The sequence below is a fragment of the Oncorhynchus clarkii genome, chromosome 1 (genome assembly GCF_045791955.1).
Source record: "Oncorhynchus clarkii lewisi isolate Uvic-CL-2024 chromosome 1, UVic_Ocla_1.0, whole genome shotgun sequence".
Taxonomy (NCBI): domain Eukaryota; kingdom Metazoa; phylum Chordata; class Actinopteri; order Salmoniformes; family Salmonidae; genus Oncorhynchus; species Oncorhynchus clarkii.
In genome coordinates, this window is record NC_092147.1 from 13,169,556 (window position 1) to 13,188,150 (window position 18,595).

The window sequence follows — 18,595 nt, forward strand, 5'->3', positions numbered from 1 at the left end:
TTTGTCATTATGAGGTATTGTGTGTAGATTGATGAGGGGAAAAATGTATTTAATACATTTTAGAATAAGGCTGTAACGTAACAAAATGTGGAAAAAGTCTGGATGCACTGTATGTACTCACACTCAAGAGCTAGACGTGGAAAGAGAGAAAATATCAGTATTACTCTGTGCTGTAAGGTTTTTCCTCAACCTCTGTGTCAGTCTGTCTGCATCTGTTCATCTAGGATGTGATACTTGGAAATAATGGACCCCGTCAGGTTTAAATGGTGTCTTAACATCTACCCCAGTTCTCTACCATCTCCTTGCCGACCCACCTCCCTGACTTCCCAGTCTGTGCTCCGTACCCCTACCACATCCTATGTCTTACCCTGTGGCCCCCTTTGGTCTTCCCCCATGCCAGGCAGCAGGAGGACAGCCAGCCCCTTGCTAGGTTTCCCTGCCAGCCGGCCAGGCCAGCCAGCGCAGGGGCCTGGTGCTCCTGGACGTGCCAGGCAGGGCTACAGATGTGCTGCCAGCTTTGCCAGGGGTCACCTTGGAGTGGCTCGCGGCAGCTTGTCCCCCGGCTGCAGCTGGTTCCCAGCATAATCCGCCATGGGGGCAGGAGAGAGGCCAGACAGTCCTCTGGATCTCTGAGAGTCAACCTCTACTTTTACAGCCACCACTTTCTCACTCCCATTTAGCACTGTTCTGAGATCAGTGTGAGGAGCAGCTACAGGGACATTCTCCATGGCTCTGCTCACTCTGAGTTAAGAGTAAAAAAAAGAACACTGCCCCCCCGTGAGAACTTCCTGTCTTTGTGTGAAGAGGGGGGGGGGATTTGGGGGTGAGATCGACCTCTGCAGATGCCCCGCCAGCTGCTCGCCCTCCCCTGGGTTCAGGGAGTCCGCGGCTCCCCCTGTTGGAGGAGTGTGGAACATGGGTGACCGGCTCGGCGGGGTCAGCAGGTGTCCCTGGCTGGACAGCCATAAGTAATGGGGTCCTGCGCCTGCACAGGCAGCGCTCTGAATCAACTTAATTAGATGGGCGGAATGGGGGGGTGAAAGGCTGGCCACGGGACAAAACGGAGCAGGAGTTTTACACACGCAGATAAAAAGGGTGATCATTCTACATTTGCGTTTATGGGGAATTAGCTGACCCTGCATGGGTTGGGATGCTGAGAAACTCCTCCGAGAATATTTTTATTCCCTTCTGATGACTGGGCACAGTTTAGACTGTTGAGAGTAGAAGCTTAACCTGCAGGGTTTTAGAGAATTGATAATGGCAGCGGCCAGACACTGCAAAAAATAAATGACATCCTGTCATCACCTGCCAGTTCAACTCCAGATGTAAAAACACTCTTCAGACCTTGTTGTTCAGATACTTCACCAATGGGTGAGAGGAGTGAGGACATTCATGGCAGGAAGGGTTGCATGAGTGGCGCTTCCATGATCTCTGGTAAATAAGCCAACTCTGTGTTGCCATGTGACGCATTGGGAAGGGTGTCACTAGTTGTTAGGGAGGGTCTCTTCTCTTTTCCTTGTTTTAACCGGATTTCTGACATCTGTCCGCTCCTGCTGCTGTCCTCTGCGTGTCCCTGCAGCGTGGCCACCCAGCCACAGAACTGTCAAAGCTCCAAATCACCTCTCCGCATTAGTTTACCTAATCCAGCCCCGCCCTTTTAAATGAACTAAGTAGCAATCTTGATTTTATTTGCTGGAATGGCTAGCTCATTTGATTAATTGTTGGTGGACTATTCTGGTAATCAGCGTTATTGGTTTTAAAGTCTTAGTGGGTCCGGATATACACAGGGATGCATTAGCAATCATTAAAAAACAGACCAGTGGCTTAGTCTGGTGTGATGAAGAAACTGAGACGGATTAAAAATGATCAACAATTATTGAGATGAAACCATTACGTATTATCATGTTTAGATGAGAGATCTGTCCTTTATACGCACACACACACACACACACACACACACACACACACACACACACACACACACACACACACACACACACACACACACACACACACACACACACACACACACACACACACACACACACACGTTAATCTTGAGCTTAATCAGCTGTGCACCCCACAGATACAGTTCATAACTCTCTGTGTGAATTGAGTCTGGGGCCAAAAAGAGAGGATTACCTCCTTCACATGACAGTTAGTGAGCAGGTCTTATAGCAGGGCAACACTGGGGACGAACAGAGAGGATTACCTCCTTCACATGACAGTTAGTGAGCAGGTCTTATAGCAGGACAACACTGGGGACGAACAGAGAGGATTACCTCCTTCACATGACAGTTAGTGAGCAGGTCTTATAGCAGGGCAACACTGGGGACGAACAGAGAGGATTACCTCCTTCACATGACAGTTAGTGAGCAGGTCTTATAGCAGGACAACACTGGGGACGAACAGAGAGGATTACCTCCTTCACATGACAGTTAGTGAGCAGGTCTTATAGCAGGGCAACACTGGGGACGAACAGAGAGGATTACCTCCTTCACATGACAGTTAGTGAGCAGGTCTTATAGCAGGACAACACTGGGGACGAACAGAGAGGATTACCTCCTTCACATGACAGTTAGTGAGCAGGTCTTATAGCAGGGCAACACTGGGGACGAACAGAGAGGATTACCTCCTTCACATGACAGTTAGTGAGCAGGTCTTATAGCAGGGCAACACTGGGGACGAACAGAGAGGATTACCTCCTTCACATGACAGTTAGTGAGCAGGTCTTATAGCAGGACAACACTGGGGACGAACAGAGAGGATTACCTCCTTCACATGACAGTTAGTGAGCAGGTCTTATAGCAGGGCAACACTGGGGACGAACAGAGAGGATTACCTCCTTCACATGACAGTTAGTGAGCAGGTCTTATAGCAGGACAACACTGGGGACGAACAGAGAGGATTACCTCCTTCACATGACAGTTAGTGAGCAGGTCTTATAGCAGGGCAACACTGGGGACGAACAGAGAGGATTACCTCCTTCACATGACAGTTAGTGAGCAGGTCTTATAGCAGGACAACACTGGGGACGAACAGAGAGGATTACCTCCTTCACATGACAGTTAGTGAGCAGGTCTTATAGCAGGACAACACTGGGGACGAACAGAGAGGATTACCTCCTTCACATGACAGTTAGTGAGCAGGTCTTATAGCAGGACAACACTGGGGACGAACAGAGAGGATTACTTCCTTCACATGACAGTTAGTGAGCAGGTCTTATAGCAGGGCAACACTGGGGACGAACAGAGAGGATTACCTCCTTCACATGACAGTTAGTGAGCAGGTCTTATAGCAGGACAACACTGGGGACGAACAGAGAGGATTACCTCCTTCACATGACAGTTAGTGAGCAGGTCTTACACCCTCCATCCTAAACCCCTTACAGCAGGGCAGATAGTCATGGTGGAGGAAGATGGAGAGAGAAGTGTCAAAAGTGAATAAACACTGTTAAGGATCCAGTTATGCCAACAAACCATCTTTCCCTCAGTCATCACCAAACACCCCCCTACCTACCTCCCTTTTACTGGAGACACTGACACCTTTTTTGGCAGCAAAGTGGCGGGTAGCTAGAGACCAAGAAGCGAGCTATGGAGAGAAAATTATCACTTTTCAGCACGTACATACACACCTCCTCCAAATACCAGATGGCGTTTCTGGAATCCATTTCCATTTCTTCGTGGCTATTACAAAAGGAAAACTCCCAAAAGAACACACACCTCTACAAATCAATACCACTCCTTCACAAATAGTAAATATAGATTAACAAAGACATTAAAAGCTATTTTACAGCTTACTAAACTCCGTAAACAAACAAAAGGAGCATTACTGGTTGGAGCCAGGGAAACAGCCAGGGTTGGAAAGCCGAGCATTACCAAACTGTGAGGAAGACCGCATATGCAGGAGCCAGTGTCCATGATTGTTTGATATTGTGCCTTGAGTGGCACAGAGCCATGGCAGAGGGAAAAACAATCCCCACTTTGTTTAGCACTGCTCCCCTCAGGTTTACAGAGAGATGAGGGAAAGAGAGGGAGGGGGCAGAAATAGAGAGAGAGAGATGAGGGAAAGAGAGGGAGGGGGGGGCAGAAATAGAGAGAGAGATGAGGGAGTGGGGGCAGAAATAGAGAGAGAGAGAGATGAGGGAAAGAGAGGGAGGGGGGGGCAGAAATAGAGAGAGATGAGGGAAAGAGAGGGAGTGGGGGCAGAAATAGAGAGAGAGAGAGATGAGGGAAAGAGAGGGAGGGGGGGCAGAAATAGAGAGAAGGTTGAGGGAAAGAGAGGGAGTGGGGGCAGAAATAGAGAGAGAGAGAGATGAGGGAAAGAGAAGGAGGGGGGCAGAAATAGAGAGAGAGAGATGAGGGAAAGAGAGGGAGAGGGGCAGAAATAGAGAGAGAGAGAGATGAGGGAAAGAGAGGGAGGGGGGCAGAAATAGAGAGAGAGATGAGGGAAAGAGAGGGAGGGGGGGGCAGAAATAGAGAGAGAGAGATGAGGGAAAGAGAGGGAGGGGGGGGCAGAAATAGAGAGAGAGAGATGAGGGAAAGAGAGGGAGGGGGAGGCAGAAATAGAGAGAGAGAGATGAGGGAAAGAGAGGGAGGGGGGCAGAAATAGAGAGAGAGAGAGATGAGGGAAAGAGAGGGAGGAGGGGGCAGAAATAGAGAGAGAGATGAGGGAAAGAGAGGCAGGGGGGCAGAAATAGAGAGAGATGAGGGAAAGAGAGGGAGGGGGCAGAAATAGAGAGAGAGAGATGAGGGAAAGAGAGGGAGGGGGGGCAGAAATAGAGAGAGAGATGAGGGAAAGAGAGGGAGGGGGGCAGAAATAGAGAGAGAGAGGTGAGGGAAAGAGAGGGAGGGGGGCAGAAATAGAGAGAGAGAGCAGGGAGAGAAAAATAGGTGAAGAGTATGAAAGAGAGTGTGAGAGAGAGGGTGTGCACAAAAGAGAGGATAGAGAGACGTAGAGAGAGGCAGTCTAAGTCCCTGCTGAGTGAGACACCGTTCACATACGCCTTCCCACGCTACCACAGTGCGCTGCCCACCACTAAACACCCAGGAACCGTGGTAAGAGCAAACAAGCTACTTTAGTGTGGCTGTGTTTCCACTCATACACCTGCCACTCAGCTAAACTCCAATGCACTGGGGGATAATGAAAGTAGCCCATCGACAGTAAGAATGTGAACATTTCTGTATGCTAACAAGTCACAAACTGACTCCAGCAAGAATCCCCCAGTGTGGAAATCACAGTGGGTCAGTTACTGATATCTGTCTGTCTCAGTCTCAGGTCTATAATGGAGCATGTTCTTCTACTCCCATTGTTTCCTCCCCTCACCACCCAGCAAGACAAGCCCCCGACAATCCAAGCCCCCGACAATCCAAGCCCCCGACAATCCAAGCCCCCAACAGTCCAAGCCTCGAAAAACGGCACCAGAGTGGCCCAAAGAGCCAGCTGTCTTGGCCAGTAGCCATCGTTCTCTGGGGAGGGACAGAGAGGGAGATGGGGATAGAGAGAGCAGGACAGAGAGGGAGATGAGGATAGAGAGAGGAGGACAGAGAGGGAGATGGGGATAGAGAGGGAGATGGGGAGAGAGCGAGAGAGATGGGGATAGAGAGGGAGATGGGGAGAGAGCGAGAGAGAGAGGAGGACAGAGAGGGAGATGGGGAGCGAGAGAGAGAGAGAGAGGAGGACAGAGAGGGAGATGGGGATAGAGAGAGGGAGACGGGGAGAGAGAGGGAGACAGGGAGAGAGAGGGAGAAGGGGAGAGATCAAGAGAGAGAGGAGGGCAGAGAGGGGGATAGAGAGAGAGAGAGAGAGAGAGAGAGAGAGAGTTAGAGAGAGAGAGAGAGAGAGAAGAGGTGAGGACAGAGAGGGTGATGGGGATAGAGAGAGAGAGAAGAGGTGAGGACAGAGAGGGAGATGAGGACAGAGAGGGAGATGGGGATAGAGAAGAGAGAGGGAGAGAGAGAGAGAGAAGAGGGGGAAACAGAGAGGGAGATTGGGATAGAGAGAGAGAGAGAGAGAAGAGGGGGAGACAGAGAGGGAGATTGGGATAGAGAGAGAAGAGGAGGAAAGATGGTGATAGATAGAGAGAGAAGAAGACATTTGTCTGAATAAAATAACATTATTCAGACACATACGACTGATAACCTAAAAGAAATTACCAAATAAACATTTAGATCAAATCAGGCAAGAATGGTTTGTTGTTTTTCAATTTAAATAGCCTGGACTGAATCCCAAACGTCTCATCCTCAGTTCTTGTCTATTTTCGCACACAGACTCGACCCAAAGCTGATTTTCTCCTTCCTGCTCCTCTCCTGTTCACAACATCACCAGGTGCCAAATGAGAGCCCTCCACTAAGCCTCATTAACATTCATCTGCACCCAAGAACATCGTCACATGCAGATGGTCATTGGGGCTGTGAATTGCCTGAGACTGACTACTCATTAATATTACCATAAATAATCATCATCTAAATGTAGCAAAAGAAGAAGTACTGTGGAACGTCTGAGGGAACTATTCCAAGTCTCCTATGGTCTTTCTCCTCAGATATAACATTGCAACAAAAAGAAAGCAAAAACACCCCAAGGCATGTTTTTGTGCCTAAGACACGAGATATGAACGGATATTACGGCCTTTTGCTTAAGTCATTCAGAATGTTCCACTACAATATTGCAAAAAGAAGCCGGAGCTCCTAAACCTCCTCCATCCTAATACCCCTCCATCCTAAACCCCCTCCATCCTAAACCCCTTACCTCCTCCATCCTAAACCCCTTTCATCCTAAACCCCCTCCATCCTAAACCCCTTACCTCCTCCATCCTAAACCCCTTCCATCCTCCATCCTAACCCCCCTCCATCCTAAACCCCCTCCATCCTAAACCCCTTACCTCCTTCATCCTAACCCCCCTCCATCATAAACCCCCTCCATCCTAAACCCCTTACCTCCTCCATCCTAACCCCCCTCCATCCTAAACCCCCTCCATCCTAAACCCCTTACCTCCTCCATCCTAAACCCCTTCCATCCTCCATCCTAACCCCCCTCCATCCTAAACCCCCTCCATCCTAAACCCCTTACCTCCTTCATCCTAACCCCCCTCCATCATAAACCCCTCCCATCCTAAACCCCTTACCTCCTCCATCCTAACCCCCCTCCATCCTAAACCCCCTCCATCCTAAACCCCTTACCTCCTCCATCCTAAACCGCTTCCATTCTAAACCCCCTCCATCCTAAACCCCCTCCATCCTAAACCCCTTACCTCCTCCATCCTAAACCTCCTCCATCCTAAACCCCTTCCATCCTAAACCCCCTCCATCCTAAACCCCCTCCATCCTAAACCCCTTACCTCCTCCATCCTAAACCCCCTCCATCCTAAACCCCCTCCATCCTAAACCCCTTACCTCCTCCATCCTAAACCCCTTCCATCCTAAACCCCTTACCTCCTCCATCCTAACCCCCCTCCATCCTAAACCCCCTCCATCCTAAACCCCTTACCTCCTCCATCCTAAACCTCCTCCATCCTAAACCCCTTCCATCCTAAACCCCCTCCATCCTAAACCCCCTCCATCCTAAACCCCCTCCATCCTAAACCTCCTCCATCCTAAACCTCCTCCATCCTAAACCCCCTCCATTCTAAACCCTTACCTCCTCCATCCTAAACCTCCTCCATCCTAACCTCCTCCATCCTAACCCCCCTCCATCCTAAACCTCCTCCATCCTCAACCCCTTACCTCCTCCATCCTAAACCTCCTCCATCCTAACCCCTTCCATCCTAAACCCCTTACCTCCTCCATCCTAAACCCCCTCCATCCTAAACCTCCTCCATCCTAAACCCCCTCCATCCTAAACCCTTACCTCCTCCATCCTAAACCTCCTCCATCCTAACCCCCCTCTATCCTAAACCTCCTCCATCCTCAACCCCTTACCTCCTCCATCCTAAACCTCCTCCATCCTAAACCTCCTCCATCCTAACCCCCCTCCATCCTAAACCTCCTCCATCCTAAACCTCCTCCATCCTAAACCTCCTCCATCCTCAACCCCTTACCTCCTCCATCCTAAACCTCCTCCATCCTAACCTCCTCCATCCTAACCCCCCTCCATCCTAAACCTCCTCCATCCTCAACCCCTTACCTCCTCCATCCTAAACCTCCTCCATCCTAACCCCTTCCATCCTAAACCCCTTACCTCCTCCATCCTAAACCCCCTCCATCCTAAACCTCCTCCATCCTAAACCTCCTCCATTCTAACCCCCCTCCATCCTAAACCTCCTCCATCCTAAACCCCTTACCTCCTCCATCCTAAACCCCCTCCATCCTAAACCTCCTCCATCCTAAACCTCCTCCATCCTAACCCCCCTCCATCCTAAACCTCCTCCATCCTCAACCCCTTACCTCCTCCATCCTAAACCTCCTCCATCCTAACCCCTTCCATCCTAAACCCCCTCCATCCTAAACCTCCTCCATCCTAAACCTCCTCCACCCTAACCCCCCTCCATCCTAAACCTCCTCCATCCTCAACCCCTTACCTCCTCCATCCTAACCCCTTCCATCCTAAACCCCCTCCATCCTAAACCTCCTCCATCCTAAACCTCCTCCACCCTAACCCCCTTCCATCCTAAACCTCCTCCACCATAAACCCCATCCATTCAAAGGAAATACAACTCCTCAACGTGCACATACCACTGGTAGAACAACAAAGATAATCTAATTTCACCAAGACCTGAAATGATACCACACAGTGTATGGTGTATCTACAGTGTAGTGGATCTACAGTGAGTATCTACAGTGTAGTGAATCTACAGTGTGTATCTACAGTATAGTGGATCTACAGTGTGTATCTACAGTGTAGTGGATCTACAGTGAGTATCTACAGTATAGTGGATCTACAGTGAGTATCTACTGTGTAGTGGATCTACAGTATGTATCTACAGTGTAGTGGATCTACAGTATGTATCTACAGTGTAGTGGATCTACAGTGAGTATCTACAGTATAGTGGATCTACAGTGTGTATCTACAGTGTAGTGGATCTACAGTGTGTATCTACAGTATAGTGGATCTACAGTGTGTATCTACAGTGTAGTGGATCTACAGTGAGTATCTACAGTATAGTGGATCTACAGTGTGTATCTACAGTGTAGTGGATCTACAGTGTGTATCTACAGTATAGTGGATCTACAGTGTGTATCTACAGTGTAGTGGATCTACAGTGTGTATCTACAGTGTAGTGGATCTACAGTGAGTATCTACAGTATAGTGGATCTACAGTGTGTATTCACAGTGTAGTGGATCTACAGTGTGTATCTACAGTGTAGTGGATCTACAGTGTGTATCTACAGTGTAGTGGATCTACAGTGTGTATCTACAGTGTAGTGGATCTACAGTGAGTATCTACAGTATAGTGGATCTACAGTGTGTATTCACAGTGTAGTGGATCTACAGTGTGTATCTACAGTGTAGTGGATCTACAGTGTGTATCTACAGTGTAGTGTATCTACAGTGTGTATCTACAGTGTAGTGGATCTACAGTGTGTATCTACAGTGTAGTGGATCTACAGTGTGTATCTACAGTGTAGTGGATCTACAGTGTGTATCTACAGTATAGTGGATCTACAGTGAGTATCTACAGTATAGTGGATCTACAGTGTGTATCTACAGTGTAGTGGATCTACAGTGTGTATCTACAGTATAGTGGATCTACAGTGTGTATCTACAGTATAGTGGATCTACAGTGTGTATTCACAGTGTAGTGGATCTACAGTGTGTATCTACAGTGTAGTGGATCTACAGTGAGTATCTACAGTATAGTGGATCTACAGTGTGTATTCACAGTGTAGTGGATCTACAGTGTGTATCTACAGTGTAGTGGATCTACAGTGTGTATCTACAGTGTAGTGGATCTACAGTGTGTATCTACAGTGTAGTGGATCTACAGTGTGTATCTACAGTGTAGTGGATCTACAGTGAGTATCTACAGTATAGTGGATCTACAGTGTGTATTCACAGTGTAGTGGATCTACAGTGTGTATCTACAGTGTAGTGGATCTACAGTGTGTATCTACAGTGTAGTGGATCTACAGTGTGTATCTACAGTGTAGTGGATCTACAGTGTGTATCTACAGTGTAGTGTATATACATTATATTTGCAACAATATATAACGGCAACAAAAGTAAACAGTTGTCGTTCAGTCTGAATTTTGAAAAAACAATAACGTAAGTTTCCATTAAATATCATAGACATGTCCCATCCTAGAGGACAAAGGACTAACACCATTTGTAATGTTACTGTGGTCATAAGGTCAGAGGATCCCAGGTCGTTGGTACAGACCCAGCTGACAGCCTGACGCACTAGGAGCTAGTACACACTGTGCAACACCGGTGGGCGTGCGCACACACACACACACACACACACACACACACAACTATGAACCAGTAGACACTTACCTCCCAAGCTGTAGGGCCTATGGTGTACAGCTGCTCAGGCAGACACAGAGAGACAGAGAGCAAGAGAGACAGAGAAAGCGAGCGAAAGAGAAAGAGACAGAGAGATAGAGAGGAGAGAGACAGAGAAACAGAGAGAGAGCAAGCAAGCATGCAGTGTTCAACCAAGTGTTCAGGAAGTTCAAGCAGACAATTTTAATCCTCCAATTTCCTCCTCTCTAATCACGTCTCGCTAGTCCATGGCAGAGACCAAATTGGAAACATCTTCCGCACAATATGACACTAACACTGTAACTCCAACACACGGGCAACACACTAGTAGCAGGAATGTGGCCCAAACATTCAGAAGTTTTCATGTCCTTTTGTGACGGTTACATGGTGGAAAGGTAGATTAGCGTGACAAATTGAGATGCTAAAATGATGAAGACTGATTATCGACCACTGAGTGTGTGGAGCAAAGCAACATGGACGTTAACCTATTTTGTCAATGGAGCATAAAGCCGACATTTTAAAACCTCAAACTGTTCACTTCTGCAACAATGTTGAAGTCCTTTCGTCAACTATGAGACGCAGTCACAACCAATGTGGACACATGATCTTTTCTTCATCTACCAGAGACAAATAAAATCACAATCTACACAATCTACAATCGTTTGGGCAGATTTGGCCTTAACCTTAATCTGGGTGCCAGGTCATCAGATTAACGTGAGGGCTGGCTAATGAACATGACCTTGCACGGAATACGAAGGCAACAAGGGAGCACAATGCCGCTGAATCGTTACAGACACAAAGCCCTGATTCATCAAGTTGACCAATCAGGGTTTGAACCTTGTTGCCCCAAGAGAGCAATTCAATTGAATAATTTGATTCCTGAATAAACAACTGCAATTAGACAATAAAATCATCAATACCAATTATGAAAAACATCTACTGACATAAGTACTCAACAGAGTTGATGTTCTTCAGGGCAGATTGTTGTTTTTTCACTCCAAACTACAATGACAGCCAGTGCTTGACTGAAATCGGTACCGGTGCTGTTTATATTTAGGTGCAGAAACTCCCCAATACTTTGAGCTAATAATCTATAAGAGGTGCAGAAACGCCCCAATACTTTGAGCTAATATACTAGAAGAGGTGCAGAAACTCCCCAATACTTTGAGCTAATAATCTATAAGAGGTGCAGAAACTCCACAATACTTTGAGCTAATAATCTATAAGAGGTGCAGAAACTCCCCAATACTTTGAGCTAATAATCTATAAGAGGTGCAGAAACTCCCCAATACTTTGAGCTAATATACTAGAAGAGGTGCAGAAACTCCCCAATACTTTGAGCTAATATACTATAAGAGGTGCAGAAACTCCACAATACTTTGAGCTAATAATCTATAAGAGGTGCAGAAACTCCCCAATACTTTGAACTAATAATCTATAAGAGGTGCAGAAACTCCACAATACTTTGAGCTAATAATCTATAAGAGGTGCAGAAACTCCCCAATACTTTGAGCTAATATACTAGAAGAGGTGCAGAAACTCCCCAATACTTTGAGCTAATATACTATAAGAGGTGCAGAAACTCCACAATACTTTGAGCTAATAATCTAGAAGAGGTGCAGAAACTCTACAATACTTTGAGCTAATATACTATAAGAGGTGCAGAAACTCCCCAATACTTTGAGCTAATATACTAGAAGAGGTGCAGAAACTCCCCAATAGTTTGAGCTAATATACTATAAGAGGTGCAGAAACTCCCCAATACTTTGAGCTAATAATCTATAAGAGGTGCAGAAACTCCCCAATACTTTGAGCTAATAATCTATAAGAGGTGCAGAAACTCCCCAATACTTTGAGCTAATAATCTATAAGAGGTGCAGAAACTCCCCAATACTTTGAGCTAATAATCTATAAGAGGTGCAGAAACTCCCCAATAGTTTGAGCTAAGATACTAGAAGAGGTGCAGAAACTCAAGCAGTAGAACATTCTGTGATCTCCTGCCAAAATCAAGCCCTAGTTGAAGCAGGGTTAGGGAGGGCGTTGGGGGTAGTGTTAAATATCTGTATGGTAATTATTTTATACCCTCACGCCACACCCCCTCCCTCTCTTTCTCCGACACTGGCTCTCACATTCATATGCCCACTAACACTTAACAGTAGGAACGGATACTATACACACACGCACGGTGCACATTTGCCTGATGGGGGAGGGGGTCTACTCACTAACAAGTGGATTATAGGAGCGACACTTGTAGTGCAGTTGAAATCTCATTATCCCTTCCAGTGGTGGAATATGACATGAGCGCATTGTTAACGGGCTGCTGGGTCGCACCCCCCAGAGCCCAGGCACCAGCAGGGTTAATTACAGTGGCCGACTGGATACCTTTAAAACATACAGAGAGACCTGACACAGCCACTGCACGGGAGCCCCAGCCCCCCGCCACCTCTCAAAATACTAAACGATGAGTAACACTTTAAATATAGGGTACATGGAAAATAGAATAATATCCACCCACATGTCAGAAAGAGGTGATACTTTGACGCCTGCTACTGGTGCTTGAAAATCGGAAAAAAAATTGTGGACTATTTTTTAATAATTTGAAACAGGAAAGGTTACTAAATAAATGTCAAGGTAGAGAAACTTGCTAATTACAAAAATGCAAATAGACCATTGCGTGAAGTATGAGGAAAGATTAACGCAAGCAAGGTAGGTAGAAAAGTAGGCACACAGAAGGGTAAGTGCACAGACTGAAACATTTGTGACAAGTGTCATTTAGATGTATCTCGTGTGCTACAAAAGATAGCAGTGCAGCTCAGTCACAACTGACTAAAGCCAGGGAGCACTCAATGCTGATGTGTATTTCAACTGCTCATCATGAAAGCCCATTTATGAAAAAATCTTGCAATGATGAAATTCATGAAGTATAAATGAATCTACAAGATGGTCCACTAAAATAGGATGTCATAACTTTTATTTTGGGAAATGCATTTCAAATAAACAAGCTGTACAATATGTTTTTTTTTTTATGTACGCGTTAAAATCTGTGAATCTTTTTTTAATTTCACCTGTTATTTAACTAGGCAAGTCAGTTAAGAACCAATTCTTACTTACAATGACAGCCAAACCCTTCTCTAACCCAGACGATTCTGGGCCAACCCCTCCCCTAACCCGGAACGATTCTGGGCCAACCCCTCCCCTAACCCGGAACGATTCTGGGCCAACCCCTCCCCTAACCCGGACAATTCTGGGCCAACCCCTCCCCTAACCCAGACGATTCTGGGCCAACCCCTCCCCTAACCCGGACAATTCTGGGCCAAACCCTCCCCTAACCTGGACAATTTTGGGCCAAACCCTCCCCTAACCCGGACGATTCTGGGCCAAACCCTCCCCTAACCCGGACGATTCTGGGCCAATTGTGCACCATCCTATGGGATGCCCAATCACAGCCGGTTGTGATTCAGCATGGAATCAAACCAGGGTCTGTAGTGACGCTCTAGCACTGAGATGCAGTGCCTTAGACCGCTGCGCCACTCATCTTGCTAGTGTAGTCATTTAAAATTAAGTGGAGAATGGTTTCTACATCCCCTGTATTTAATGGGACGGTGACAAATGTGTAGAAACCACAGCCATACCAGAGGTAAAATACTCCCTAGAATGTGTAGAAACCACAGCCATACCAGAGGTAAAATACTCCCTAGAATGTGTAGAAACCACAGCCATACCAGAGGTAAAATGCTCCCTAGAATGTGTAGAAACCACAGCCATACCAGAGGTAAAATACTCCCTAGAATGAACAGTAAATAATATAGAACAGCTCACACAAAACATACAGCAGACAACTGTAACTGTAACTGGTAACTGCCAGATAACTGACAAAGCTAGAAAACAAAGCTCAATTCATTACTAATAGGGAAAGAATATACTGTTTAGTAGGACACTTCTTTCCTAATAACGTTTTAGAAAATGTGGACTTTTCAACAATAAACATTTCAAAACTCTGACCAACCTGTCAAGATATATTTACAATGAGGGTTGCGCCCTTTCAATTACAAGGCGTGTTTTTGCAATGGTAATAATGTGGCGAAGCTTGAAGCAATTCTATATGTATATAATTCTATATATATATATAATTCTATATGTATATAATTCTATAATTCTATATGTATATAATTCTATATGTATATAATTCTATATATTTGAATTATTCTGAAGAACACAGGAAATGATAATGGTAGGACTGTCTTCAATAAAATATGAATGCCAAATAGAAAACATTTGAGCTCAAATAAAAATGTACGAATTCCACATTTAAAGAAATCAAATGTGGAGTGTACTGACAGGAGTCACTATCTGTGCTAATCTGAAATAACTACTATAACTGTCCTTTTGAAATGAAGCATATAATCCTCTTAACCTCCAGTGGAATTAAAGGGAATGGGAGCACATGGAATGTCACCAATGGTAATTAACAAAAACAGCCTCCACTAAACAGTGTAAAATATCCCCATAATAACCATGTCATTGTAAGTATAATTAATAATAGGAACATAATCAATTTGAATAAAGTTTATCTCGGTTTCCTTGTTCGAACAGCTATACTGCATATAACATTTCTCATTTTTAAGGCGATTTTTTTGTATGGCCACAAGATAGTGATTTTTTTGTATGGCCACAAGATAGTGATTTTTTTGTATGGCCACAAGATAGTGATTTTTTTGTATGGCCACAAGATAGTGATTTTTTTGTATGGCCACAAGATAGTGATTTTTTTGTATGGCCACAAGATAGTGATTTTTTTGTATGGCCACAAGATAGTGATTTTTTTGTATGGCCACAAGATAGTGATTTTTTTGTATGGCCACAAGATAGTGATTTTTTTGTATGGCCACAAGATAGTGATTTTTTTGTATGGCCACAAGATAGTGATTTTTTTGTATGGCCACAAGATAGTGATTTTTTTGTATGGCCACAAGATAGTGATTTTTTTGTATGGCCACAAGATAGTGATTTTTTTGTATGGCCACAAGATAGTGATTTTGCGAAGTAGGTTACTAAAAAACAGAACATTTCAAATGTTGTTGTGTATAAAACCTTTTTTAATAGAAACCTAGAAATTTAATTCCAATCTGAGCAAATAAAGAATGAATTGCAATATCATTAAGCATTCACTTAATAAGCAGCACTGAGAGTACATTGTGTTTTATAGAATACATCGTCAAAACATCCAATTATTTATTGTACAGAAGACAACAGATTCAGCACCAGCTTATCTATTGACAAATGTCTATTGACTATGATAACTAAATTCATTTAAAAGCTCTTCAGTACTTCCACTGCTTTACACACAATACGGAGTTATTACAGTGTATGAGTACAGTTCACAAAATCTCCTTGACAATCCACAGTGCAAGGCTGGGATACACATTTCATTCAGAAATAGATATACAACTACCATATCTCACGAGGCAACTTTTTAAAAAAATGAAAGAACACTTACAAGATACCAACTGAAAGCTACATGCTCTTTTAGAAGGATAAAAGTTTAAAAAGTATCAAAAGATTGCTCAAAAAAATCAAGTCAACTCAGTCCAATGACTGGACAACATTTCCGCACACCCAGTCTTCTGCCCCATGGTCCCAAAGAGAGATAGAGGGAGAGGGCAGCAGACAGTGAGGAATGCCCACACACCACTACCCCCCCTGCCATACAAAACCAAAACCACCACTGTACCACCACCAGCCATCTCGTTCCCCTCTGTAACATGTCCCCTCTGTAGCAAAGGTCTAAAAACATTTACTCTGTTACTCATAAGGACAAGGACAGACAGAGTAAAGTTACTGTTTCTCTCCTTCAGCCCCTCATCAATTCCCTGAATGAAGCCTGCTGCCTGCCACTGTGGCCAAGGTGGCCTGGGTGAGGGGAGAAGGGGGTGAGAGAGAGAGAGAGAGAGAGAGAGAGACAGGGGCCAACGGATTGGAATTCTGAAGTTCATGGTCTCTTTACAGAGGAATAATACAGCCATTGTCTCCTGGGAATACAACTATCTTCTTTTATTCAAGCTGGCAAGGAACCTGCCGTGGAGAAAAGGACCAGAGCTCACCATCACACTCCCCTTACAAAAAATAATTAAAACAATAACGCTGGCAATAATTAAGATAATAGTAATATAATGATGCCAAGGCTAACGAGTCATCCCCTAATGAACATAGGGCGCTGGGAGTTTCAAAGTCCTTTCATCCAGCCGACTGAACTCATTTGTATCTGCTAGCCTCAATAGACTATTGTGAATCCCCCTGCCCCTCTTCATCTCTCAGCAGTCTACAAACTCCACTTGTCTTGTTTTCTCCGTCTAGTTTAACCTCTCCCCATCGCTGCTGGAGCAACAAGGATGTCAAAGGTTGTCTGGCCTCTATGACCACAACAAGCAACTTAATCTGACCCGGCACTGGGTCCGGCTCATGGGGGCTTTTTTCCCCTTCTGTGTGCTTTAATTGCTGGCGCGGCGTCAGAGCTCAGGAGTGGAGTGCGATGCTCCGCACACTCGGCTTGGCTGCAGGCAGCCGGAGCACCACGCAAAAACAACAACTTGCTGCCTCAGTGTAAACCAGAGGTCTGACAGAAACGGTCCCTTTTTGTTTCTTGTTTTAACGCCGTCACTGAACCTTCCTCGATTAGACGAGACAAGCGGACGCTGGAAAATATATTGCTTTACTTATGGCAAGGACTGACTGCTCGGTGCACTGCAGAAAAGTTGGAATGAATGTCAGCAGATGAATTGTTGTTTGTGAAAAAGTGAGAATATTTCATCTACAAATGGGTATTTATTTTCCTGAAGCCAAACTAATGTTCTATATAACAGGACACTGTAAAAGAACACATAAGTACATCGCTGGCAGGACAATATTTCAGATCTGACATCCTGAATTGAGACAAGAAAAAAAACAAAAGGGACCTGAGTCTCAAGGCTCCTACAGAGAGAAGACTGTGACATTGACAAGACACAAAAACCAACAATACAGTCATTAAAAATCCACTCAATGTGAACTTTCAAAATGGAGTTTAAAAAAAAGACGCAGAAAACATATGTTTTTTTTAAAGGCTCTAAAGAAGAGGTGGGGAATGAGTTTTTTAAGAAGAAAAAGGGGGAAAAGAAGGGAGGAAGAAGAAAAAAAACAGCTTTGGTTGCTGCCAACTTACCATCCACCAAGTCCTGGCTGAGATGTCGTAGCAGAGCTGCCATTTGATGGAGCCTTCCGTGGTTTTGCCTGCCATTACACTGTCAGCAAGTTCCATCTGATGCTAGCGCACTCACCGGAGATAAGACGCCTAATTGAGAAAACATTCGCACTGGCATGTTGGGAAACATGTAGCCTGCTCCATACCATATGGAATCATGGGTAAAAAAATAAATTAAAAAAATCTTGACAATGAACCAATCTCAAGCAGACCCCGTGGCAAGGTGAGTGGCAGTCATCTGCTCAGAGAGCGCGCCGTCTTTAGAAAATACACCAGAATGATGAGCCTTTTTTCCACATCACTGAGTGCCTGGGGTCCTTTTTTTCTCCCTCTTTAATTAGGGCTTGTTCTTCATCATCATCATCACCACTAGCCCGTTGACTTAGGTCTGCACAAGTTCTTATATTTTCCTGACTTTCTGCTCTCTTTTTTTTGGGAGGAGTGGAGAGATTTAATAGGACAGAGTCAGGTAGAGAGAGAGTGAGGGCAGTGGGCTGAAGCGCTACAGGCTATTAGGCTGACATTTCTGCCAGACAGATGGAACTGCTTTTAAAGACTATCATGCAATGCCCCCCCCCCCCCCCCCCCCCCCCCCCCCCCTTTTCCCTCTCTGGCAAATGTCTATCTTTTAGCAAAGGATCCACTAAAGCCCTTACACAAAAAAATGGACACCGGGTGGTCACTTTTACTGACTGCCTTACTTGACACTCTGGTAATATTTTTTTCTATGTAGACAAATTCTGGACATTATGTGGAGGAATTCAAGGCTGTGTGTAGCAATGCTGTCCAGAATACATTTCACACCTTTTAAAATTGTATTGAGGATAAGTAAGTTACCAAACTACTTTACTTTGAGTGTAACGTTTTTCAAAGTATTTCAAATGGTGCACTTTGAACTTTCAAAAATATATATTTTGAGTATGTTTAGGTTACAGTAGA

The 18,595-nt window shown here is 45.1% G+C and overlaps 1 protein-coding gene across 2 annotated transcripts in view; it reads right to left on the reverse strand.

The window, feature by feature from the left end:
• Positions 1–17,886, reverse strand: part of LOC139423857 (nuclear factor 1 A-type-like) — a 283,093-nt gene extending 265,207 nt beyond the window's left edge. For both annotated transcript variants that reach the window (XM_071175606.1, XM_071175531.1), the window contains exon 1: positions 17,618–17,886. In XM_071175606.1, the coding sequence (XP_071031707.1) occupies positions 17,618–17,713 (96 nt within the window). In that variant the 5' untranslated portion in view covers positions 17,714–17,886. The remainder of the gene's footprint in view (positions 1–17,617) is intronic.
• Positions 17,887–18,595: the final 709 nt, after the last annotated feature.